The sequence below is a fragment of the Myotis yumanensis genome, unplaced genomic scaffold, assembly GCF_028538775.1.
Source record: "Myotis yumanensis isolate MYYU_CA2020_CCGP unplaced genomic scaffold, mMyoYum1.0.hap1 SCAF_10, whole genome shotgun sequence".
NCBI lineage: Eukaryota > Metazoa > Chordata > Mammalia > Chiroptera > Vespertilionidae > Myotis > Myotis yumanensis.
The window spans coordinates 9,638,836-9,664,213 of NW_027223761.1; the positions used below are offsets into that span (position 1 = coordinate 9,638,836).

General features: G+C 40.2%; 1 protein-coding gene across 1 annotated transcript; it reads right to left on the reverse strand.

Moving 5' to 3' along the window:
• Positions 1-3,354: 3,354 nt before the first annotated feature.
• Positions 3,355-25,263, reverse strand: APIP (APAF1 interacting protein). The gene is made up of 7 exons (XM_070426480.1): positions 25,098-25,263; positions 16,430-16,530; positions 11,359-11,407; positions 9,972-10,089; positions 8,515-8,650; positions 4,283-4,450; positions 3,355-3,663 (listed from the first exon to the last, which is right to left on the reverse strand). Exons 1-7 carry the CDS (start codon positions 25,152-25,154, stop codon positions 3,564-3,566), a joined length of 729 nt encoding a protein of 242 aa, XP_070282581.1. The 5' UTR covers positions 25,155-25,263; the 3' UTR covers positions 3,355-3,563.
• Positions 25,264-25,378: the final 115 nt, after the last annotated feature.

Here is a 25,378-nt window from a genome sequence, read left to right on the forward strand (position 1 = left end):
TTATAAAAAGGAAGTCCTTGGTTTTATTTGCAAAGATATGGCCCTCATTGTAGTAAAAAATAGTATCAAGCCCTAGCCGGTTTGGCTCAGTGGATAGAGAATAGGCCCGAATACTGAAGGGTCCCGGGATTCCATTCCAGTCAAGGGCAGGTACCTCGGTTGCAGGCTCGATCCCCGGCCCTGTTTGGGGCTTGTGTGTGAGACAACCAATCAACATTTCTCTCTCACATTGATGTTTCTCTCTCTGTGTCCCTCCCCTTCCCTTCCACTCTCTCTGGAAAAATATCCTAGAGTGAGGATTAACAACAAAATAGTATCAAGTAGGAAAGTAAAAGGTACTTAGTAAAATTATAAGTAAAATAACAGAATTCTATATATTTAAAAGAATAAAAATTAATCATACAGTTCAATAATAAAAAGAAACCTAATATATCACCAACAAGTGGTCTCCAAAGAAATTTTGGGAAACATTCGGTTGGTAAAGCCAAAGATGCTTCTTTGTGGACATATCAAAAATTCTACTGGAGCCCTAAGTCCCTAATGCCTGTCTCGGTACCCACGTATGCTCTAAGACAGTGGTTGGCAAACTGCGGCTCGCGAGCCACATGCGGCTCTTTGGCCCCTTGAGTGTGGCTCTTCCACAAAATTCCACGTGCGGGCGCGCATGTACAGTGCAATTGAAACTTCATGGCCCATGTGCAGAAGTCAGTATTTTGTGGAAGAGCCGCTCTCAAGGGGCCAAAGAGCCGCATGTGGCTCGCGAGCCGCAGTTTGCCGACCACTGCTCTAAGAGGACATTCTCTTTACACTCATTAGAGCAAATAGTATCATATTGATGAGGTAAAGCTGAGCTAATGCAGGAACGTGCAGAGGGCTCAGTGAGTGACATTTGGTAAAATTTAAAATTTTACTTGGGTAATATGACTTCTGAATTTCATTTTCTTCATCTGGAAAATGGGGTAATACCTTCAAGCGTTATTATAAGAATTAGATGTAAAGGATTGTTTTTAAAGGTCCTTACTACAGTGCGTGGGCTCCTAAAGAACAGACTGCTAGGATGACCACAATTACACCCGGCCTGTGCTAGGTGCCGATCTAATGACATGAATTCATTTTATCCTCTTAACCTTTAACTACTTCTAACTCAGAAAGTTTCAAGAACCATCACAGAGGAGACTGATACAGCATTCATGATAAAAACTGGCTTGCTTATTTTCTAGCCTCTAGAAGTCTGATAATGAAAACCTTGCAGAAATTTAAACAAGGAGGAAGTAAATAGACAAAAACTATACCTATGCATTCGGTCAGGTATAATTTTCAGGAACTATACTTTCAAACAATAAAATCACACCAGTAGAACTGTAAAAGAGATGAGCACCGCTTTTAATTTCTAATCACAAAGGACTCCTATTTCAGTGATTATCACCCAAAACATGAGGATTCAGTGATTAGAAACACAGACCAGGGAAATGAAAACCAACTTCCCTCTCTTGCGGCCATGTTTTACGGCATCGTGGTGGGAGAATTTGAATTGCTTCTTGAAAAACGCTATCAATGTTTCTAGTCCCACATTCGACCCCCTGACTAGAACTGCTGATGAAAGGGCAGTTTTCTTCACCGAAAGGGAAATCGTTGAGCACACAGAAATATAAGATAAAACTCGCCACAAGGTCACGACCTTGCCATTCTGGTTGCGTGGGACATTCTCTGGGGAACTATATTATTTTGAAGTACATCCAAAAAAAGAGACCTGGGAGGGAACAAAGGGCTCTAAAATCATTTCAGAAACAACTGACACGGGCTCTTGACTGAAATATGTTAATCCCTTATTCAGTCTGAGAGAGGAATGTCCTGCACTTAATGGAATAAAAGTGTTTGATCTAGATCTCTTACCAGTTTAATCCTTCATTCATAACATTTCCCCTTATTTAAAGAAGGGGACTGACCCAGAGAACAAGTCAGAAGGGCATGGGGAAAATGCCCGCTGCCCCCTTCCACAAACACACACTGAGCACCATGTGCCAGGCACTGAGAATAAGCCCTCCCAGGGCTGTGTTTGTATTCACCTTTGGACCTCAGCTCCCAGCAATTGCAGTGTAGGGATCACTTTCTCCTGAATAAAAACCCAAGTAGCACATAGACTGCCACCTGCCATTCCCTCCTCCCCCACCTTTAAATCAGGTTTTTGTAAAATCTGCATTTTCAGTGAAGAAACATACAAAGGTGTTTAAATGACTATTCTTTCATCTATGCTATCCCATTCATTAGCTCCATTTTAGAAACAAGGAAAATGAGATTCTTCCCTGATGAAAGACCCTCCACCAAGAACCCAGGAGACGGGAATTTACTGAGTGGCTTATGATGTGTCAGGATTTTCCTTAGTGATAGTGAACAAAACAGAGGTCTGTCTCCCAGAGGTTTTTGGCATAAGCATTCAGAAAATGTTTGGAGGTGACAGGAGGGTATTTGTTTATAGGGAAGAAAAGTCAACAGCATTGTTTTAGGCACTGGCAGGTTTAAGATGCCAATTAGGCATCCAAATGCTGAGAAGTAGGAGTTGGAGAGAAGTCTGGAATGTAGGGATATCTGGGCAGGGGCTGAAAGCTGCCAGGCATTAGCATATAGATAATACAGTGGGGCATTGACTTATGAGTGTCCCGACTAACGAGTTTTTCGAGATACGAGCCGTCTCTCGGCTGATTTTTTGCTTTGAGTTGCGAGCTAAAATTCAGGTTACGAGCCAGCTTCAGATACCCCACTGCTAGTTGGCACAGCGAACGTCACAGTGAATGCCACAACATCAGCCCAGCATCACGTGTCTCACTCGTTCACTTTTTGATTTGACATACGAGTAATTTGAGTTACGAGCTCCGTCACGGAACAAATTAAACTCGTAAGTCAAGGCCCCACTGTACTTAAAGGTAGGACACTGCATAAGATTTCCTAGGGGGGGGGGGAAGTGTAGATGAAGATGTGGCTAAGGGCAGAGATCCCTGATGCCCCCTAACATTTTGAAATCTGATAAAGGAGAAAAATTCAAGAACCACAAAGCGATGGGTGGGGAAGTAGAAAATCACATCAGTCTAGTGTCTTGGAAGCCAAGAGAAAAATGTTTCAGGCGGGAGTGATCACTAGTCATGCTACTGTAAAGTCAAGTAAAATACAGAGAACTGACCACTAGTTTTGGCAAAAGCAATGTGCTCATCTCATAATTAAGTGGAAATTTCCCAATGAATTCTATTATTACCAGCAACTTTGAAGAATAAGAGGAATTCTTTGGGAGTGTATATAAAAAGGGGAATTAATTTAAAGGGAAATATTTTGCTGTTATGAATTTAAAAATAAACAGAAACATTCATTATAAAATTTTTATTCTACTGCATTGTCATTTAAAATGACAAGAATTTAAGCAAATACCATCCAGTGTCAGAAGATATTCAGGGTGGTCATCTGCAGTATTTAGTGGCAAATTAATGGCAGCAGGTTCAATTTTTTAAAAGTCAGGTTTCATTTAAGTAACAGTTAAGATAAGCTTTGTCTCTGTATATAAACGTCCATTTGGCTTATACAATCCCATTTTCTCCAACTGGAAGCTGTGTAGGATCCAGTCCGACTTTCTTCATTGATACGGCGATATCAAACAAGTAGTCATAACACTCACACCTATGAAAGAAAAAGCAAAAAGGACTTAAGATCGATAGAGAAACAGAGTTATCCAAACCCAATCATCACATGTCTCCTCTCCATAAGTTAACCCTGTTTCTAGCTGGGTTAGAAATTTTTCTCAGTTTCAAGCTACATTTTTATTATTTTGCCCCCACCATTGTTAAAACATGGAAAGGGTCAATCTTGAACCATGCAACCATATTATATAATTCTCAGGATATAAAAGGGAATTTTAAATATACCACTTACATAAATTTAAGTTTGTTACTATGTGCCACTTTTTGAAATAAATGTAGCAAACCATTTTATAACTTGGATTTGTTCTATTCTCCCTTCCAGCCTTAAACTCCAAGAACAAGATCTGACTCCTTTTTTGTATCAAAGTGCATAGTGCCTTTCCAAATAATAGTTCATCCAATAAATATTCCTTATTAAATGAATACACAATGCAAATCAAATATCTAGAAACGATAAAAAAATATTTAAATTTAAATCAATTTGACCAATAACACATAAAAAAAAATCACACTTCATTTGAAATCTTAAGACATAGTTTGTTCTCTTTCACATTTAGAGTGTGGTGACTTGAACCAAATGTTCTTTGATTTATGCTTACATGGTCTTAGCCTTCTCCCACGTTTCTCCCCAGACATAGACTCCATGACGTCTGACCAGTACCGCAGAGGAGTCTGGGTATTCATTCATTGCACGAGCCATTCGTTCTTTGAGGTCCTTCTCCTCAGGCGTATTCTCAATAATGGGTACCACCAACATATCATCGTATCTACAGGATGAAACAAGCCATTTTTCCCCCCATTAAAACAAAAGTATTCATATGTAAAATTTACAGTTTTTTCAAGCAACCAGTTAGACATCCTCTTTGTATCTGGAAAGCCACGCCAAGTTATGAACAAGATGCTGCATGTTAATTCTTTGTATCTTGCACAAACATCTGTATCAAGAGATGCCTTGGGAATTTAGCAGGCATTATTCCAATCCCAAGACTAAGTGGCAGAAATTTGTATAGGTTACCAAAACCTAACAAAAAAAATTATCAAGATCATACAAGTATTTCCATGTAGCAGAGGCAATCAAAATATATTCAACAGGAAATGGGAAATGATAGATTTCAGAATCAGAACTGAAGGAGGGATTAACAATTGAACTACTTATGAAATAGGAATTTTTCAATGATACAAAACATTTTACTTAACTCTGTAGGACCCGAAGTGTCTCAGACCAATAAATACAGGTGTGGTCTGTGGCACTGGGCTAGCAAGAAACTTCTGGAGTTCACTATTAAAGGTCTGATACCATTTCAGAACATTCTTAAGAACTTCATTTATTCCACCTTGTTTAATTAAGTACATACATGTAATGAAATCAGAATGTGTGTTTCTTTCTATTCATGTAATAATATTTAAGCAAATAACTTAATTACTGTAAAGTTTAAGTCTATCCCTGAGGTCATTTATAACCAGTTGAAACTCAGACATGTTTCCTTTTTACATGAATTTCTCTTGCCTTGGTAATATAACATCTGCTTTTTCACTTCCTCTGTAATGGCTAAACTTAATCAAAAAGCTCTGCTACAGCATTAACAGAAATTGCTACGTTAGGGCAGGTACAGACTAAGTGGCTGTCATGTGTAACTTGGCCAACCATTATTATTAACAGTATGGAGTTGCTCGTTACTTCGTTTAAGTAAAGTAGATGTAGTTATAAAATATCCTTCAATATGGAAAGAATGAATCGCTAGTCCCAAATCTTTCCTTATATTAGCCAGGAAAACCACAAGCTTACATTTTCCTCTAGCATATACTGAATAGTCAGACATATTTTCAGGGGCAAAATTATTTCACAGCAAAAGAAGACCTGAAAGCTAATTCAAACCAGGCCACCCACTTTAAAGCTGGAACACAAATCCTTACCAGTTAAATGAGGGACAGAGGACAGAGCAAGGCTAGTCCTTGATTACCAAACTGTGTTCTTTCCACTCTACCATATACATGCATTTGCTTCCAAAAGGAAGGGCAATTAATTTAAACTAGAGGCCCGGTGCATGAAATTCCTGCACTGGGCAGGGGTGGGGGGGGAGTGTGTGCGGGGAAGGAGTGTGTGTGGAGGAGGTGAGGGGCCTTAGCCTGGCCTGTGCCCTCTCACAGTCCAGGAGCCCTCAGGGGATGTCCGACTGGCAGTTTAGGCCTGCTCCCCAGTCGGACATCCTTAGTGCTGCCGTGGAAGCAGGAGAAGCTCCCACCACAGCCGCTGCACTTGCCAGCTGTGAGCCCAGCTTCTGGCTGAGCAGCGCTCCCCCTGTGGGAGCGCACTGACCACCAGGGGGAAGCTTCTGCGTTGCGCAGGATCAGGCCGAAAATGGCTCTCCAACATCCCCCAAGGGGTTCCGGATTGCAAGAGGGTGCAGGCCAGGCCGAGGGACCCCACCGGTGCATGATTGGGGCCAGGGAGGGATGCAGGAGGTTGGCCAGCTGGGGAGGAACCGTGGGAGGGCTCCAGGGCATGTCCAGCCCACCTCGCTTAGTCCCGATCAGCCGAACCCCAACAGCAAACTAACCTACCAGTCTGAGCGTCTGCCCCCTGGTGGTTAGTGCTCGTCATAGCGAGCAGTTGAGCAGCCTTAGCATATCATTAGCATATTACGCTTTAATTGGTTGAACGGACAACTGGATGCTTAGCATATCAGGCTTTTATTATATAGAATATGGTAACCTCCCCTGATAAGAGCTGGATATGTGAAATTTTTTTTTCTCAAGATGGACTTTAAAAAATAGAGTAGAGAATATCAGAATCCTCCTTTCTTTCTTCATCCATGTTTCTTTGCTCCTTCTTTGGAAAACTGGACTCTCAGGATTCTCCCCAAACTCTGATAAACTATCACTCCCCCTTGAGCTGTAATAATGACTATGTTACTGATTTCCCAGCCAGGCTCAAATAAAATCACAAAGGATGTCTCAAAAAAAATTGTATTCTTTAAATTCTGAAACATTCACAAGAACATACTAAATGTGTATGTTACAATACATAAGACATGGAATCTTTTAAAAAAACTCATGTCTGTTTTTTTCTCTCACAGAATTCAAAAGCTCTGGCTTGTGCTCTGTTCCTCTACCCACCCTTTCATATGTTCTTTTATTTTTATTCCTTCACCAAAGCAACCAAATACTGATGAAATTGATATCACACATAATGCCTTTCCTTCAAGACCCAGATATGGAAAAGGCAGCTATACTTTCTTTAGTATGTATACTTTCATAATATAAATATTTAACTTTTGTAAATAGGTATTTCATGGTGCTGAGGAATGCTTTAGCACACAATAAATATTAACTACAATCAAATCAAATTAATTTCTCAGCATACTCGTTTAAACATGTACTTTCTATTACATGCAGCAACAATAAGATATTGCTGTAAGGACATTTTATAAAAACTGGCACCCCTTCCCCCTAAACAAGGCCCTTTAGGAAATGAAGACTCAGGAGTAAGGATGCCGATACATTCAAATAAAATGCTGAGCTTGTACCCAAGCCCCAAGAACATGTTTCCTCATGTCACTATATTCTAGATGTATGAATAACTACTACATTTTTGTGGGCTAGTGAATTTATATGATTTTATCTAGGCCTTTGTTCTATACTATCTATGCCACTTTCCTAACTAAAAAATTATAAAAATATGGAGATCTACTTAATGGAAATAATTATAAAACTTTTATAAATATGAACAAACTAGAGGCTCAGTGCACAAAATTCCTGTACTCAGGGGGGCGTTTCCCTCAGCCCAGCCCAGCCTTCTCACAGTCTGGGAGCCTCGGGGGATGTCCGACTGATGGCTTAGGTGGAGTGGGCCTAAGCCATCAGTCGGACATCTGTAGTGCTGCCACAGAGGTGGGAGAAGCTCCCGCCACCACTGCTGCACTCACCAGCCTTGATCCCAGCTTCTGGCTGAGTGGCGCTCCCCGAGGGAGCGCACTGACCACCAGGAGGCTGCTCCTGCATTGAGCATCTGACCCCTGGTGGTCAGTGTGTGTCATAGCGACCAGTCATTCCACCATAGGGCCAAAACTGGCTCTCCAACATCCCCTGAGGGGTTCCAGATTGTGAGGGGGCACAGGCCAATCCAAGGACCTCACTGGAACACAGTTGGGGCCAGGGAAGGACATGGGATGTTGGCCAGCCGGGGACGGACCGTGGGAGGGTTCCAGGGTGTGTCCGGCCTGTTTCGCTCAGTCCCGATCAGCCGAACCCCAGCAGTAAGCTAACCTACTGGTCGGAGCGTCTGCCCCCTGGTGGTCAGTGCATGTCATAGCGAGCAGTTGAGCGGTCTTAGCATATCATTAGCATATTACATTTTGAATTGTTGAACGGCCAACTGGATGACTGGACACTTAGCATATTAGGCTTTTATTATATCGGATTCTAGAAATACGAAACCAAATAAAAACAAAGTGAAAACTTTTGCGGGGGCTGAAACTTCCTGCACACAGTGAAGGTGGGGATACCTTGCTCTCTGGGTGCTTCAGTGTAGGGACATAATCTTTCCATCTCTACAGAAGTCTCAGCCAAGGTCTTGTCATTTCGCTCTGACAATCATTTCATTATTCATGTTGCTAATCATTTACCAAGGCTGCAGTGAAAGGGGTTGGGGGAGGCAATCTGATCTGTGTCACTAAGAAGAGATCTGGAAGTATAATATCAAGTGAGGTATTACTGAACATAGATTCCACAACATCTCATTAAATGCATTAAAAAATCAGTAGCCTGTTTATAAAAAAAAAAAGGAAAAATGCTTTTCAAATTTTTTAAGCAAAAGTAGAAAAGAAAATACCTATAATACCCTCCCGAGGTACACTTCCTTATTCCTTTTATCATCTCTTGATGTGTAATTTTAAACTCCTGTCCTGGAAAGAGAAGGGTGGCCATGACTGCGGCTTTAGAGTGGGTGTGAATCACTGCGCCTGCTCCTGGGGAGGAAAGAAAAGTCATATGTAAGGTGAAAGCTAAATTATACCTTAAAATTAAGAAAAAATACACACATGCACACACACACACATGCGTGCAAATGCACATTTATATATGCACTTGTTGTTCTAGGTATGGAATAAGGTGACAGCAGGTAGTAAGGTAGGAGGGAGGGAGGAAAATAGAAATACTAATAGAGGAGTCAGAAAGCAAAAAAAAAAAATTACACTTTCCCCAGCCTCAGAACAATTCCTTATACTTTACATGTGCCCGTGAACTATCTCTTAGATGGTCTGAAGTGCAGCTATAATGATCATGGAGATCACAATACTACTATCACCTACTTAGGACTTCCTGTGTGCCAGGCACCTACTTAGGGATCCCCTTTTTATGTTATCTCTTCACATCATCACAATCACCATAGAGGTCACCATTTAATGGTCAGTGGAAACTCAGAGAAGTTAAAAAACGTGCCCATGGTTCATGGACAGTAGTAACAGCACTTGAATTTGAACCCAGGACTACCTGACCCCTGATCACCAAGTTAGGCCTCATAGCACAGGATGTACCTTGGTAGCATAAGGGATGATTTTAAGGCGTAGATGTAATGAACTTACATACAAAGGACTTGTATATTATAAAAGTCAGTAAGTTTATTTAGCTTTTATGCTGGGAAAGCTTCATGCTGTGAGAAGCTGCTCCTTCAGTTCTATCCTTTCACTCAGAGCTGACAATGTTCAGGAACAGAAAAGCAAGGTGACTTACTCAATGCTGATTTCATTAAAGCAAAGTTCTATGACTTTACTGCTGTGGCTGAGCCAGTACTTCAGTTATAATTTCCTATTTTCACAATGTCCTCTATGTTCAACCTTTATAGGCTGTTTTCTATCACAATTTTGGGGAATTAAAATAAGAATCCTATTTTTATCACACAGTACATTTTTCAAAAGGAAATTTACTTCTACTACAAGTTCCTGGAGGTATAACTCCAAACTGAGAGTGGGAACCTGATTGCAAACATAATCTTTAGTCAACTTGACAATCTACTAGAGTCCCACAGATCTAGGTTGGAATTCTGGACCCAAAATGCTCACTAGCTGTTTGTTTTTGGGAAAATCTTCCCAGAGCCTCTGTCTTCTCATCAGTAAAATGGACTAATAATAGACCTTCCACATAGGCTGATGCGAGGACTGAAGGGGTTAACACATTGAAAGTTTGGGTATGTAGTAGGTACCCAAGAAATGTTAACTGCAGCAATAATTGGCATTATTTAGGGGAGCCTACTCTGGAAATATTCTTTATATCAAATACACTTCTGCCTACCTCTCATAGTGTAAGCGTTCATAAAAAGAGGAGTACACTGGCTTTTTCTTAGATTCTTATATGGTGGAGGTCCGCTTATGTCACGTTCATTGATGTCACAAACAAACATGTCTTCAGGCTATTTACAGAGAGCAAAAAAGAAAAAAAGTTTACACAATATCATCAGAAATGTCCCCTTTCTTATGTATACAGGGGCGAGGGAAAGTAGATTTATAGCTGTGAATATGAAAAAGAGTTTATTCTTGTATTATTATTTATTAATTATTGTACTATCTTTGTATTATAAATGTAAACCTACTTTTGCTCATTCCTGTATATAGTATACACTCACATGCAGAGTGATATAATTATACATATTCAACTCATAATTTTAAATATTCATATAACTGTAATTTCTCTCAAAAATTTTACCCATTTTGAGAATAAAAAATATTTTACAGTAATGAAAATATTCTAAAGGAAGCTTAAAAAAAATCTCCCTTTAAAATCCGAAGAAGAAACTGATATGGAATATTTAACATGTATGCAATGATGTTGCTGTCATTTCGTCAATTTAGGTTCTCAATTTAGCCCTGTAATTTCACAACTATATTTCAGAGAGACTATATAAAGAAACCATTATCCTAAGATGGGTGTTATTTCATAATATAAAAAGAAGAATACTACAGAGTAAAATTTTTTTATTCCAAGATGCTTAATAGGCACTCTCAGATGTTAATCTCAATAAGGTATATTATTCTGAAAGTTCTAAGGAATTATGTAGGGCCAAAGACACTTCCTAGTAATGTGTGCATATTTCTGACTTGTAACTTTCATTTTCCAGGTGTATTACAAACTACAAACTACAGGGTTTGTTACAAATGTTTTATTAATGAAGCATTATGCCACAGACAGATGTTAAGTATTATGTGGTTGTTTTAAATAGATTTTAGGTATTATTCTAGCAGTAATACAAATGAGTCTTCTCCAAATTTTGAAATAAGTTTTACGACTTTAAATTGGAATAGCTTTGCCATCATTAAATAGAAATCAGCTTCATACATTTGAGACCATCAATCTGATTATCCTACTAGCCTGATAAAGATGGTGTTATAATGCTACAAAGTTAGAATTCCTTTTTATTATATGACTTAAGATTGTGCTATTCACTTTTGCCCTCTACAGGTTGAATGAGGATTCAAACCATACTGATTGCATGGAGGACATTTGGGACCTTAAAAAAAATTAATGGTTATTCACCAAAAGTTTGTTGATTAGTTATTTAAATTATCATCATATTACCACCTTTCAAAACTAACATTTCCTTTATAACTAATTCCATTTCACAAAACAATAGTTAAGTAGAGAAGAAAAGACGTCTGGGTTTAAAAAGAACCCTTTGCCATACCTGAATCCGTTCCTTTTGCACTCCTGAAGGAGCAATGTAGATTTCATTGCTGGTAACACAAAATATAGAAATTGGTATTTAATTAACTCTATTGCTCTGCTTTTGCACAAAGAAAAATGTATCCTTGCAGTCCAATCATTAATGTTCTGCATAAATGAAGTCATACAAGTAGCAGCTTGATTTAATTAATGGTATAGGCCATATAGAAAGAATACCAAATACTTTAATGCTTTTGTAATGCTGGTGACAGCGTAACATGTTGATAGTTGCCTTGGTCTTCTATATTTTTGATGTATATTTCTTTCCATGGGGCAAAATCATTGGTAATTAGGCTTTTTATCTGGTTTGGAGAAATACAATCTGAAAACACAAGTCTTAATTGTGAATCTTGAAGCATGAATGAGTAGAGTTTATCCTAGCATATGTGGAATGCAGTTATTCTAAAATCCAATCAGGGGAGAACATGCTCACTAGGAGATGTCCCTCTGGCACGCTCTTATTAGAAAACATGAAGCTCAGAGACCTCTGCTGGACAGTTTGTTAAATTACAGTTTATTAAACTGCAGCATTAACAGGGCTACTTTTGGGGTGGAACAGTATGCTTCCTGTTTGAAAAACACATCTACCTTATGAAAATATTTGGAAATAAAAGCTAAAACAAGTGCAAAAGTTACAAGTGTAAAAGGCATGGCTACATCTGGAGATAGCTCTGTTATAGGATGTTGTGTTATACCCTATCATTCACAAGGTGCTCTCAAATTTGATTTGGAAATTAATTTCAAAGTCTTCTCTAAATTCTCTCTCCGACTCAAGAAAGATCCTTTGGCTCATTTATCAGTTTCAGTGGCTTCCAGAGGGTATCAGAGCGGCCAGACATGCAAGCAAAGGAAACACCAGCAAATGCATGCTCTAGTCTAGCTCCTGCCCCTGAAGCATGGACACTGAATAAATACTAACTGTTTCATAGTGAAAATGAGGACGACAGCCTCTATTGAATCCAGCTGTCAAAGTTGGGGTCACTAGTAAACCTATAGACTCGGAACTGATGAAGATGTAAGGAAATGAAAGGTTTTTTAATGGCCCACTGGTAAATTAAGGTCTAGAAAATAAAGGCCTGGCCTGATCATGGCAGTGAAATCCAAAGCACAGTGAGCAACATTCAAACATCTGTTTTCACCAAGTAGCTAGTGCTTTAGAGCTTCATTGCATAAGAGAACCATAGAGTGCCATTCCTCTAGAGCAGCGGTCGCCAACCTTTCGGACCTCGAGGACCACTGGGACCAGTGGTTGGCGGTTGGCGACCGCTGTTCTAAAGGTTTCCTTAAACCAGCGGTCGCCAACCTTCCGGACCTCATGGGCCACCAGTGGTCTGCGGACCACCGGTTGGCGACCACTGCTCTAGAGCAGGGGTGGGGAACGTCCAGCCCGCGGGCCTTAGAGAGCTCGGGAAATAATTTGGTCTGGCCCTGCCAAGGCATTAGGGGTGAGTTAATTAAATGTTTGACCAAGTATAGTAGGCTAGTTTTGTTTTTTGTTTTTTTTTAACATATTTTATTGATTTTTTACAGAGAGGAAAGGAGAGGGATAGAGAGTTAGAAACATCGATGAGAGAGAAACATCGATCAGCTGCCTCCTGCACACCCCCTACTGGGGATGTGCCCGCAACCAAGGCACATGCCCTTGACCGGAATCGAACCCGGGACCCTTCAGTCCACAGGCCGATGCTCTTATCCACTGAGCCAAACTGGTCAAGGCTAGTAGGCTAGTTTTTAAGTAGATAATTTTGTATGGCCTGCAAATGATGTCATAAATATCCAAATGGCCCTTGGCAGAAGAAAGGCCCCCCCATGCCTGCTGTAGAACTAGTGGGAGTGGGCAGGGGTGACACAGTTAAATGGGGCCCTTTACAACTACCAGGGATCCAAATATTTTGTCCTGTGTCACATGGAAGAAACTCTAGAATCATGCGTGGTATGGAGTCCAATGACCCCCAGTGGGAAGTGGACTGGCAGGTCTTCTTATGTGGGAGAAACTTAGGCAGTCCTGGGAACAGAGCCAAGTAAAGTACAAAACAGTCTGCTGGTAAATAAAACCCATCCACAAAGTAGGAAAACCCAGGGTATTTATCCTGTTTATTCAAGTGATTTGGTACGCCAAACCTGTTTTTAGTACTGCCTTTGTAAAATGGAAATTAGTTTAGACTTTGGTCAACATTGTTCATTAAAAGATTAGGTAAATAGATTTTAGAAAAAAATATTTTTACACCTACAAAGGAGATATCTGGATAAAAATGCAAAGATGACAGAGCTTTTATCTTAGGAGGGAAATATGCCAAAGACTAAAAGTGAAGTATTTACTTGGTGCTGTAAGCCACAAACAAAAAGCATTTTAAATTTCAAGGTATTAAGTTTTGGAATTTACTTCTCTAAACTCCCTGCTCTTTCTTAAGTGTAAAGCAGACAGACAAAACTCAAGAGTCCATAATACATCTATTTTTATTTACTGTCTAGTCATTTGAATCTTACTATGCCTTAATTATCTTGTCTATATATGGGTCTATTAACTTTAAGTCTAATAGCATGCAACAGGATTAGTATCTCTTGACATATAACATTACAGCTGTGAAAACAGGAAATGCTAAATGTGAATGGTAGGATACAACCTAAACACAATGGCTTCTGAGTATCTTAGGATTACCTTGCTCACTGTCATTTTCTTGGTCCTCCATTTCCTCCTTCTGATTTAATTCTTATATGTGTCTTAAGCTCTTTTACATACATCTTTTGGTATTACACATCAGTAGCATAATCTGGAATAGTATCAGCCAAACCTTGGAATCAATAAATAATTTTATATTCCTAAAGAGCTTATTGTCAGTATTTTTGTAGAAACATAATCTATTGGGTATGTATTTCATTCCTAAGCATCAGACAAAGAAAACCAGACTTTCCCTAATAACAGGAGAATAATATTGCTGACAAAGTAGTTGATGTGGGCTTCTGAAGTCATTTAAGTATCAGGGGGGAAAATGGAATATTTTAGTACAATTACTTATTTTACTATGTAAGGCACAAATTTAATAAGATTCCAAATACAGGGCCAGAAAATTGTGGCTGTTTCCACTTATGAACCCCAGGAGGAGCTCCTCAGCCATTAAGAATCTAAGACAAATTTTCACATGACGCAACTTTCCTACAAATGAACTGTAGTGCTATAAAAGCCACTGAACTTTTAAAAGGTGTCAGTGAGTATTTTAGGGTGACCACACAACTCAGTATATGGATTAGTAAAATTCTTTTAGGAAGAACATAGTCTTTTATGTCTATACTAGAGGCCCGGTGCATAGATTCGTGCACTGGTGGGGTCCTTCGGCCTGTCCTGTGCCCTCTCGCAATCTGGGACCCCTTGGGGGATATCAGAGGCCCAGTGCACGGATTCAGCCTGATCCCCGCAGGCCAGGCCAAGGGACCCCACCGATGCACGAATCAGTGCACCAGGCCTCTAGTATGCATATAAGATCTTTGGTTAATCTCTTCCTGCCTTCCCCCATCCCTCTTCCCTCTGAGATTCATCAGTCTGTTCCATGTTCCATGCCTATGAGTTGAGCATCTGCCCCCTGGTGGTTAGTGTGCATCATAGCTACCAGTCAAACGGTTGCTTTGGCTATATATATATTTTTAAAACCCTCTTTAGATTTGCAATGACCCTTTATCTGCATTCTATTTTTAACTTTGCTTTCTTTCTTTTTCTAAAGAGCCAGTTAAAACTGGTTATTTTAGCTCAGTTTGGTAGAAAGCTCTATTTTGTTCATACACAAACTATTTCTGCATATACAAATAAAAAGTAGTTAACTAAGGGCGATGCTTAGAATAATACAGCTGAGAAACCAATGCTAGGACTCAACTCCTAAATGCATGAAATAACAACAAATGTTGTTTTCATAGGACTTTGCTAGAATCAGGTCATCTCAAAAGTTTTGGCAAAAGAACCCAAAAGCCTGCCCAATGCTGACTTGACACATTGGTACTGGGTTGATGGTAAGGAAAGAGGCATAGATGAATGTTTGATGCGCCACACAGAATGTGACCTTCCCGGACCGAGCGCGTCCCCTACACACATAACTGTTGACAGTGGTTGACTAAGACCCCTGCTATTACTTCCCACACTTCAATTACTATTTCATGAGTTCCTCGGTAATTTGAATCAGATGAAATTACAATGGCATCATCTCATCTTGCAGTGTGCCATAAAATCCCTTTTGTTCCAAATGTCTTGACTACATTTTACATCTCATTTCTTTCACACAACGGCAGCCTCCTAGTAATGCTATATATACTCAATATCATGTAAATGTTGTAGTAATCCAATTTTGTTAAAGTAAGTGAATTATGGTAAAAAAATAAATCAAGTTATTCAGTTTAACAGTCAGCCTCCAGACAATAATATTCTTAACCATTTCAGGAGAAAAAACACTTGAGAGAATGGGATTCCTTAACCTCTCTTTTCATTGTCAGTAAGTTGCTTATTTCTTCATCCTCTTGGAGGAAAGACACTGAATAATTGAATGAAGTATTAAATACTATTCATTCCTCCTGTTTCTAGTTCAGAACCTCTTGTTTTGTTCTGAGCCTCATGGACCAGCAGGTGCTACCTCCATTACTAATGATACATGTGCTTAGAAAGGCATACTGCCTTTCTTTTGACTCAATAACATGTAATTTTCAGGATTTCGAGTTAGTAATATGTATTTAAGTGGCTTTAAAATATGTATCTGGACCTTTAAAACACATCCTGTCTACCCTGGCAATTCCAGACATATGAACATACCTGGCAGCATGGCATTTACCATTGGTAGAAACTGTGTTCCCAAATCCTTAGGTATTTATTATATTGCAACTTGGGCATACTTGTTCCACTCTGTGACGCAAATATCTACTTCTCCAAGTGGAAATGAAATACCTTCAGTGTCACATAAAACTGCACCAGTTGTTCTTTGGACATATGTGCGTTAGGCTCCCCATGGTCTACTTCTACGAGGAATTCCCAGACATGAAATCAGCCGAAAACTTACCCATGCTTCAAGCTAATTCCTCCTCCAGTCCCAGTGACCCAGCCCAAATGGTAAAACTGTTTGCACAGCTCTGGGATCAGGTATCTTGGGTGTTCCTTGTCCTTAAAAAGAGGAACATGATTTTTTAAATAGACATTATTTTATCAAGTGACTATTGTAGCTGGTATCTCTATTAATAAGCCAATTTAAGGAAGTTTAAGAAAAATCTACCACAGAGAGGGTACTATCAGAGAGAAAACTATTATAAAACATGCTTTGTTTTTAGTTTTCAGAAAGTGGATCTGTTATATTATTTGGAATTATTCAGAATAAGGCCTACAGTCCATTACTGAAACAGGCTGCAAGAACAAAGTGGGGAAATGTCCAGTATACAGTATATTACAAAGTGTCTATTGAGATGGCTGAAATAAAATAAAATTTAGTGTTGAAAGGAACATGCTTGTCATCTAGCGAATTTCTTTAAACAAAGCAATTCAGGAAGGCCCTATATTTAGGATATACTATAACAGCTATATGTTCATATTCTGTGTGTTGGTTCGATTTTTTCTATTGACTATATTATTTTCTCTTAGTATAAAAACAATATATACTCATTATGAAATATAAAGTCAAGAAAATAACATAGAAACCATTTACTCAGAAACAATCACATTTCTATGAAGATAGGCGTGCTCAGGAAAATATGTATGTTCAGTTGGGATGACTGAGCCTTATTTATTTTTATTGAGGTATAACTGATATACAACACATTAGTTTTCCAGTGTACAACATAATTATTTGATATTTCTATATACTGTGAAATAATCAGGACAATAAGTCTAGTTAAAATAGGAGCCTTATTTTTATATAAGTCTAATAATTGCTTTGTTAGGGAAAAGCACACCCATGTTTCCCCCTCTTTTTAAAAGTTAAAATTAATGAAAACAAAAATAAAGAAATACAATGAATTCCATTTTTGGCAGCATGATATATAGCAGTGATGGCAAACCTACGATACGCGTGTCAGAGGTGACATGCGAACTCATTTTTTTGGTTGATTTTTCTTTGTTAAATGGCATTTAAATATATAAAATAAATATCAAAAATATAAATCTTTGCTTTACTATGGTTGCAAATATAAAAAAATTTCTATATGTGACATGGCTTCAGAGTTAAGTTAGGGTTTTTCAAAATGCTGACACACCGAGCTCAAAAGGTTCGCCATCACTGATATACAGCCTTAACTTTGAAAACAACTAAAATGCTGCATAAATTATTTTTTTTAATATTTCTTTTTTTTAAAAAATATTTTATTGATTTTTTTCCAGAGAAGAAGGGAGAGGGATAGAGAGTTAGAAACATCGATGAGAGAGATCGATCAGCTGCCTCCTGCACGCCCCCTACTGGGGATGTGCCCGCAACCAAGGTACATGCCCTTGACCGGAATGGAACCTGGGACCCTTCAGTCCGCAGGCCGACGCTCTATCCACTGAGCCAAACTGGTTCGGCTATTTTTTTAAATATTTCAAAATAAATTGTTGAGCTGTCAAAAAAGTAAGGTCTCATACTAGTAGAGACCATAAAAGAAATGAGAATGCCCTGGCTGGTGTGGCTCAGTTGGTTGGGCAATGTCCTGTGCACTGAGAGGTCACCATTTCGATTCCTGGTCAGGACCCTTGCCCAGGTTGCGGGCTTGATCCCCAGTAAGGGCGATAGATGCAGGAGGAAGCCAATCAATGTTTCTTCTCTCTCTCTCAAATCAATAAAAAAATATATATTAAAAAAAAGAAAAGAAAGAAATAACAGTAAGTCTACCTGGAAGGAAAGTGAGTTCCAAAGCCGTTATTTCCCTGAAGGTATTTGCAGAACTCTGGTGACCTTGAGCTTCAATTTTGATAGCTAAGCAAACTGCTAGAAACACAGATAAAACCTAGGGCATGCCCAAAATATGGCATCTAACAGAAAATTGCTATATACACGAGAGACTCCAAGGGGTTATTCCCTCTATCTAAAATAGACCCACTGAGCAAAAAAGCACAGCTAGGAAGCTTGCCTACAAAATCTTGGTACTGGGTAAAAAGGATGAAAACATCTTTGAATCCAAATTATTGTTGAACAGACTGAATTTTCAGCTACTTAACTGGATTTCTGAAATCATGGTAGTTTTTCAAACTCACCTTTTAGTATTAGACATACACATTTTATTTTAGGTAAGTATTATAAACTAGAGGCCCGGTGCACGAAAATTCATGCACTGGGGGAGGGGGGAGGGTCCCTCAGCTCGGCCTGTGCCCTCTCACAGTCCAGGAGCCCTCAGGGGACATACTTAGTGCTGCCACTGAGGCTGGAGAGGCTCCCACCACCACTGCTCTGCTTGCCAGCAACGAGCCCGGCTTCTGGCTGAGTGGTGCTCCCCCTGTGGAAGTGCACTGACCACCAGGGGGCAGCCCATGCGTTAAGTGTCTGCCCCCTGGTGGTCAGTGCATGTCATAGCAATCAGTCCTTATGACGTTTGGTCGATTTGCATATTAGCCTTTTATTATATAGGATGATAATTTGATGGAATAGATTCAAAATATAAAATTAAGAACATGGGTATACTGACATTCTTTTAAGTTCTGATCCAACATATGTCTTAGGAGTAAATGGACATACATTCAAATCCACATTACATAATTTTATGCTTACATGACTTTGAGTTTCAGTTTACTGATCCATAAAACAAGAACATTATGAGAGTTAAAATGAGGTCAAATGAATATAAAGCACCCAGCACAATGTGTGACACAGTCAATGTTAGTTTCCTTCCCATTTTAATGAGTTAAAATTCTTGAATTAAAATTAATAGTCAAGCTATGTTGGTTTTGTACATCTGTCCTTACTAAATCTAGCCAAGTTATCCATACCCTGTATAATTTGCTATTTCCTTTTTTAGAGATACAAATGTTATTTTAATTATATAGTAAAGTACAGCTAATGAGAAGACTCCTGTAGTTTTCCAATCCTTAGAACCACCCATTTTCATAGCAAGTTACAAACATTATAGAAAATGGTCTGTTATTAAGGGTCTCCCTTTGCCCTTTTGTCTTTTCCAGTACTGAGGTATTATAGCAATTAGCCAGCTTCGTTCTACAGGAATAACAATGAGAAGGCAGCTGTTGTTAATGCAATTTCATTCAATCGTTCAAACCCACAAAATTACAATTTCAAGAAGAATAAGCACTTAGCAGGGGGAACCAACAGAGACATATTTGGTAAAAATGCAATCATTTAAGTTGTCCAAAGTAAAAATCAGAATATATATTTTTAACAAGAATTGACAGGAAGGAAAGATTTCATATTTAGTTTTCCCCTGAATGTCAATGACATAACTTGTCTATTATTGTTACATCTGGTTTTCAAGTAGAATAAGAATTTAGAAGGACATATCTTAAGATGGATTACAATCAACTGCTTATAGTAGAGGTCCTACTCTAAGCGAGGGAGGAACATTTACCAGCATACAGTGTTTTGTATATATTAAAGACATTAAAGTCTAAGGTTTCTGAATCAGTATTTTATTTTTTCAATTTTTCAATCTAGCTTTTTAAGGAAATCAGCCTCAATTGTCACTGAGATACCTGGCAGCCAACCATGGCTTTGATCCCTTCCTCTACTTTTTGTTTCAATCTCAGCATAGTAGAGGCTTGGATTGCTCAGACAGGTTTTCTTGGGGACTCTAATACAAATGTAAAATAAACCTGTGTTAAGGATATTATTTAACTCATCAATTAATGAGGGAACCAGAAAGATGTCACAACTGCTACCACAATTCAACTTTCATCTCTATGAACAATAATCATCTGCATTGCTGTCAGTAATCTACAATTCAGAGTTGTAAAATAGCTCAAAGATGGCCCCAAGTCAGCTAGCGATCTCCTTTGCTCATTTCAGTCTTTCACAATTTTTCCTGACACTGGCCTCAGGAAGGGACTGGATGCAGACAGAGCAAAACTGTCAGCATTGTTTGTCTCTGGTTTTTGCTGCTTTCTGCACATTTGTTTCATTGTCCTCTATGTGCATACTGGTTTTCTTTGCAACTTCACCTCCACTCAAAGCCCTTTGCCACACTTAAAAACTCTTCTTCACATTAGACAAGCCCTAACTGGAAATCAGAAGACCCTAAGGCAGGTCAGTGACCCTTTCTGTGTATCAGTTTCCTTATATTAATAATCTGGACCAGTGATTCTCAGACTAGTGAAGTTCAAGATCAGTAGTTGTATTTTTAAATTTTAGGGACTGACATAAGGTTGCCAATTACTATCACCTTCTTTCAAAAATAAAGTATATTTTTTTGAATGTATTTTTATTGATTTCAGGGAGGAAGGGAGAGGGAGAGAGAGATAGAAAAGTCAATGATGAGAGAGAATCATTGATTGGCTGCCTCCTGCGCATCCCCTACTCGGGATCAGGCCCGCAACCTGTCATGTGCCCTTGACCGGAATCAAACCTGGGACCCTCCAGTCCACAGGCAGACGCTCTATCCACTGAGCCAAACCAGCTGGGGTAATAAAGTACATTTTTAAAATAAGAAAAGTAGGAAGGATAATCTCAGAATGAAAGCTAATCCTTAAAATGAAATGCAATTAATTTTGTGAACTTCACTCTTTCATTGTCCTTATTTTTATTTTGCAGTAGTCGAGTAAAAATTCTTTCAGAGACTGATATTTGGGGAGGATTAGGATTATCTTTTCCTATTTGGTCTCCTTGCCTACAAGTTCTCCTTCTCCAGCTTACCCTTCACTCTACTATTAGTACTAAAATAATAAACTATTTTGATCATTGAACTCCGCTCCTTACATCATCTAATGGCAAAACACCACCTTTTTAGTCTAAGTCCTTCTGCTTTCTTGCCCTAATTTAACTTTTCAAATACTTTCACTTTTTTTTACATAAATCTCCCAGTTCTATTCAACCTAGCTGTGGATGTCAACCATCAGGAAGGCTCTTAAAGACCCCCTGGGGTTCACACCATGGTATATAGTTCATCTCCTACACTGTACCACGGTTGGTCTGTATGACCAACAGACTACTGCCGAACGGTACTATATCACTTGGGATTAGGCTATAAGACTATAGCTTCCATCTTGGTTGTCCTCTCTCCTTCAGTTCACTTGGTGCTCGAGATAGACAGCCTATGCAGAAGGCCACATGGTGAAGAACTGAGACCTGTGATCAAAAATCAGTGAGGAACAGAGGTCTGCCAACAACTACATGAGGGGCTTGGAAACTCACTCTAGCTAAAGTCAAGCCTTGACATCAATTGTAGCTCCAGCTGACAGGTTGACTGCCAACTCATGACAGACCCTGAGCCAGAACCTCAAACTAAACTCTCCTGGATTCCTAAACCTCAGAAATTGGGACACCCAATGTTTGTGTTTTAAGCTTAAGTTCTGGGATACTTGTTATGCAGCAATAGGTAACTAAGACATTTTCTTGCCAGCCAAGAATACTTTGTCTTTGCACTGTTATTGCTTATGCTGGATCTCTAATAATCCCAGCTCTAGCTGCCAGATTCCTGCTTGTCAGCCTTTACACCAGGCCCCCTACCCACTTCACCTATATTCCTTCTCTCATGGTAGCAAGGATCACTCCTTCCTTGGACTCTGTGACACAGCAGTTGCTCTATGTACCTTTCTTTTGGTATTAATTATGGAGCCCTCTTATTCATTCATTCATCAACTTTTACTGAAGGCCCCAAAGAAATGAATAAGAGGAAAATAAAATTCTTACCCTTGAGGAACTCATAATCTGATAAAGCTGTTAACAGTTATGAAGTGATAATGCAACATACAATACAAGCTGATCCTGGGCATTGCAGGAGCAGAAAGCTCTGGGTGGGAGGGAGCGGTAGTTAGGAAAAGCTTCATACAGGAGGGGATGGGTGTGCTGTCTTAATGGACTGGGAATAAGCTGGGTCGGTAAAGAGGAGAAAGGGCATTTCAGTCAGAGAGAACTCCAATAGTTGGAATTGGTTCTAAATTAGGTTCTGTGGAATGGAGGGGAGAGGAAGGCAGATGCACAGGAGTTTGGACTTGATGTTATAGGTACTTGAAAACCACTGAGCAGTTTCAGATAGAGGACATGACCAGATCTTGGGTTGGCAACATTTCTACAGTGGCAGTGAAGCACAGTAACCTCCATCTTGTATAAAAACTGCTGTTTGAAATTCTCTGCTATTGTTAGATAGTCCCTTGTTCTGTAAACTCTGTCATTTTTAGACAGTCTCTTATTCTATGAAATAACTGTTTTAGTTTGAATAATAGAAAAAGATAAAAACTTAACTGTCTGACCTTGCCAGCTAGCCATCTAACGTAATGGACTAATACTGATAATAATTCCCATGTTCGTATGCCAAATGTTTGTCCTTTATGTATCCAAGATTACCAACTGTCTGTAACAATAACTCACACAGAGCTCTTCGTAAAATCTGCAAAGAAGCTCAAAAGATATAAATGCAGGAAACTTTCTGTATGACTTCGCTCAGAGGTTTGGAAGAAACACCTCCCTCTGGGCCGAGCACAATAAACGACTCCTAATTAGTTGGCTCATTAAGGCGTTTTGTATCTCACTCGCTGATTTATGATACAACAGCAGTGGAAAGAAGAGGATGAAGGTGGTGACCAAGGAAGCAAGAGACCAGACCAGTAAGGAGGCAGTGGGAAGAGTTTGTAAAGGAAATTGCAAGGAAGTGATGGTGGAGATGGACTTGGAAGGTATTTAGAAATTAAAAAGAAAGGATTAACTTTGGGTGAGGAAACTGAAGAAAACTCAAGGTCATCTGTGAAACAGGCTTGGGGCAGAGGATGAGGCTAGATGGTGAGGTTTGGGGGTAGCTACTTGGGCAGTGATGGCGAACCTATGACACGCGAACTCATTTTTTTGGTTGATTTTTCTTTGTTAAATGGCATTTAAATATATTGTGGACGAAAGGGGCCAAATGCTGACCTGACAAGCTCAGGAAAGGCCTGCATGGCAGTTTTGCAGACTCGGAGACCTAAAATAACCACAAAGGATGGTCTGAAATTAAACTTTAACTAAAAGCAGTTATGGTGGGCAGTTACGTCCTAGGCCAGTATCTTCACTGATAAGGTCAACTGAGCCCATCTGTCTTTTTGCATCGATGATAACATATCCTTGGGATGTCTGGGTAACTTGTGACTTCCCTTTTTATGGAGCCCCTGGGGCACAGCCAGGTGTGCTGGGCCCAGGACAGATACCACAAATTCCTTCATCATCATGTTAATTGTTCCTGCACCCACCTAAGTATGTGTCCATCATTTTACTTTTTATCCTATCCCAGAGGTTTCCCCGCTTCGCTTAATCCCACCTCCTTAATCTATCACCAATGAATTTCTTGTAACCCACCTATGTTCCTCCTTAGATTGGAATGTATAAATACGGACGTAACCCCGCCATTCTCCGGAGCACTATCTCAATTAGTTGAGGTTCTGCTTTCCGGCTTATGTCGACAGTTTGGCTCAAATAAACTCACAAAAATTCTTTACAGGTTTCAATGGTTTTTTTACGTTAACAATATAAAATAAATATTAAAATATGTCTTTGTTTTACTATGGTTGCAAATATCAAAAAATTTCTATATGTGACACGGCAAGAGAGTTAAGTTAGGGTTTTTCAAAATGCTGACACGCCGAGCTCAAAAGGTTCGCCATCACTGACTTACTGGGGACGTGAGAGGAAGCTCCCCAGAGGCCCGCCTGAGGTGCTTAGAGCAGCGGTTCTCAACCTGTGGGTCGAGACCCCTTTGGGGGTCGAATGACCCTTTCACAGGGGTCGCCTAAGACCATCAGAAAACATATATAATTACATATTGTTTTTGTGATTAATCACTATGCTTTAATTATGTTCAATTTGTAACAATGAAATTGGGGGTCACCACAACATGAGGAACTGTATTAAAGGGTCGCGGCATGCCGAAACCGGTTTGGCTCGGTGGATAGAGCGACGGCCTGCGGACTGAAGGGTCCCGGTTCGATTCCGGTCAAGGGCATGTACCTGGGTTGCGGGCACATCCCCAGTAGGAGATGTGCAGGAGGCAGCTGATCGATGTTTCTAACTCTCTATCTCTCTCCCTTCCTCTCTGTAAAAAATCAATAAAATATATTTTTTTAAAAAAAGGGTCCCGGCATTAAGAAGGTTGAGAACCACTAACTTAGTAAACTGAGGCAGGAAAACTGCTCAGAGGGAAGGTTCTGGCTACTGAGGCACAGCTCCGGTCCAGGCGAAGGTTCCCCGTGTGCCCTAGGCCCTAGGGTCGTGCTTTGCAAACGTCGGGCTGGTCGCCATGGCGCACAGGGACGCCGGAGAGCTCAGTCTTTGCTCCAGTTCACTCCAGGGCTGCAAGTTTCCTCGACTGGCCTGTCTTCCTGATGATAATGATAAGCTGCTTTGAAACACACACTGAAGACTCTCCTCCGTTATTTTCCCTTTCCTTAACGTATGGTGCCCAGCTCCCGCTGTAGGACACAGCACAGCCACGGGAGCGGCACGAGCCTGCAGGTCGCCCTGTGGAGCGTGGGCTTCAGCGCGCGGGGGTCGCGTGGGGATTGCGTCCCAGCCGCCGGAAAGCCGCGTCCCCCCCATCGCCTCGCCTCCTCGGAATAAAAGGCACTGGCGGCCCCGCCCCTACCTGCGCGCCGCTTCGCCGCCAGCAACAGTCTCCCTCCAGAGCGGGACAGTCAGACATGGCCCAGACTAAGGGGACCAGGGGTCTTCAACCAATATTCGCGCGCCTTTGCTCCCGGCGACCCGCCTGGACGACCGAGGCGAGATCATAAATACAATCAGGCGGATCTGAGGACAGCACAGGGGCGGGGCGTACCAGGCGAGGGGCGGGGCGAACCAGGCGAGGGGTGGGCCTGGGCTGGCCTCGCTGACTGGGGAGCCTGCGGCGCTGCAGCCTGGCAGGGA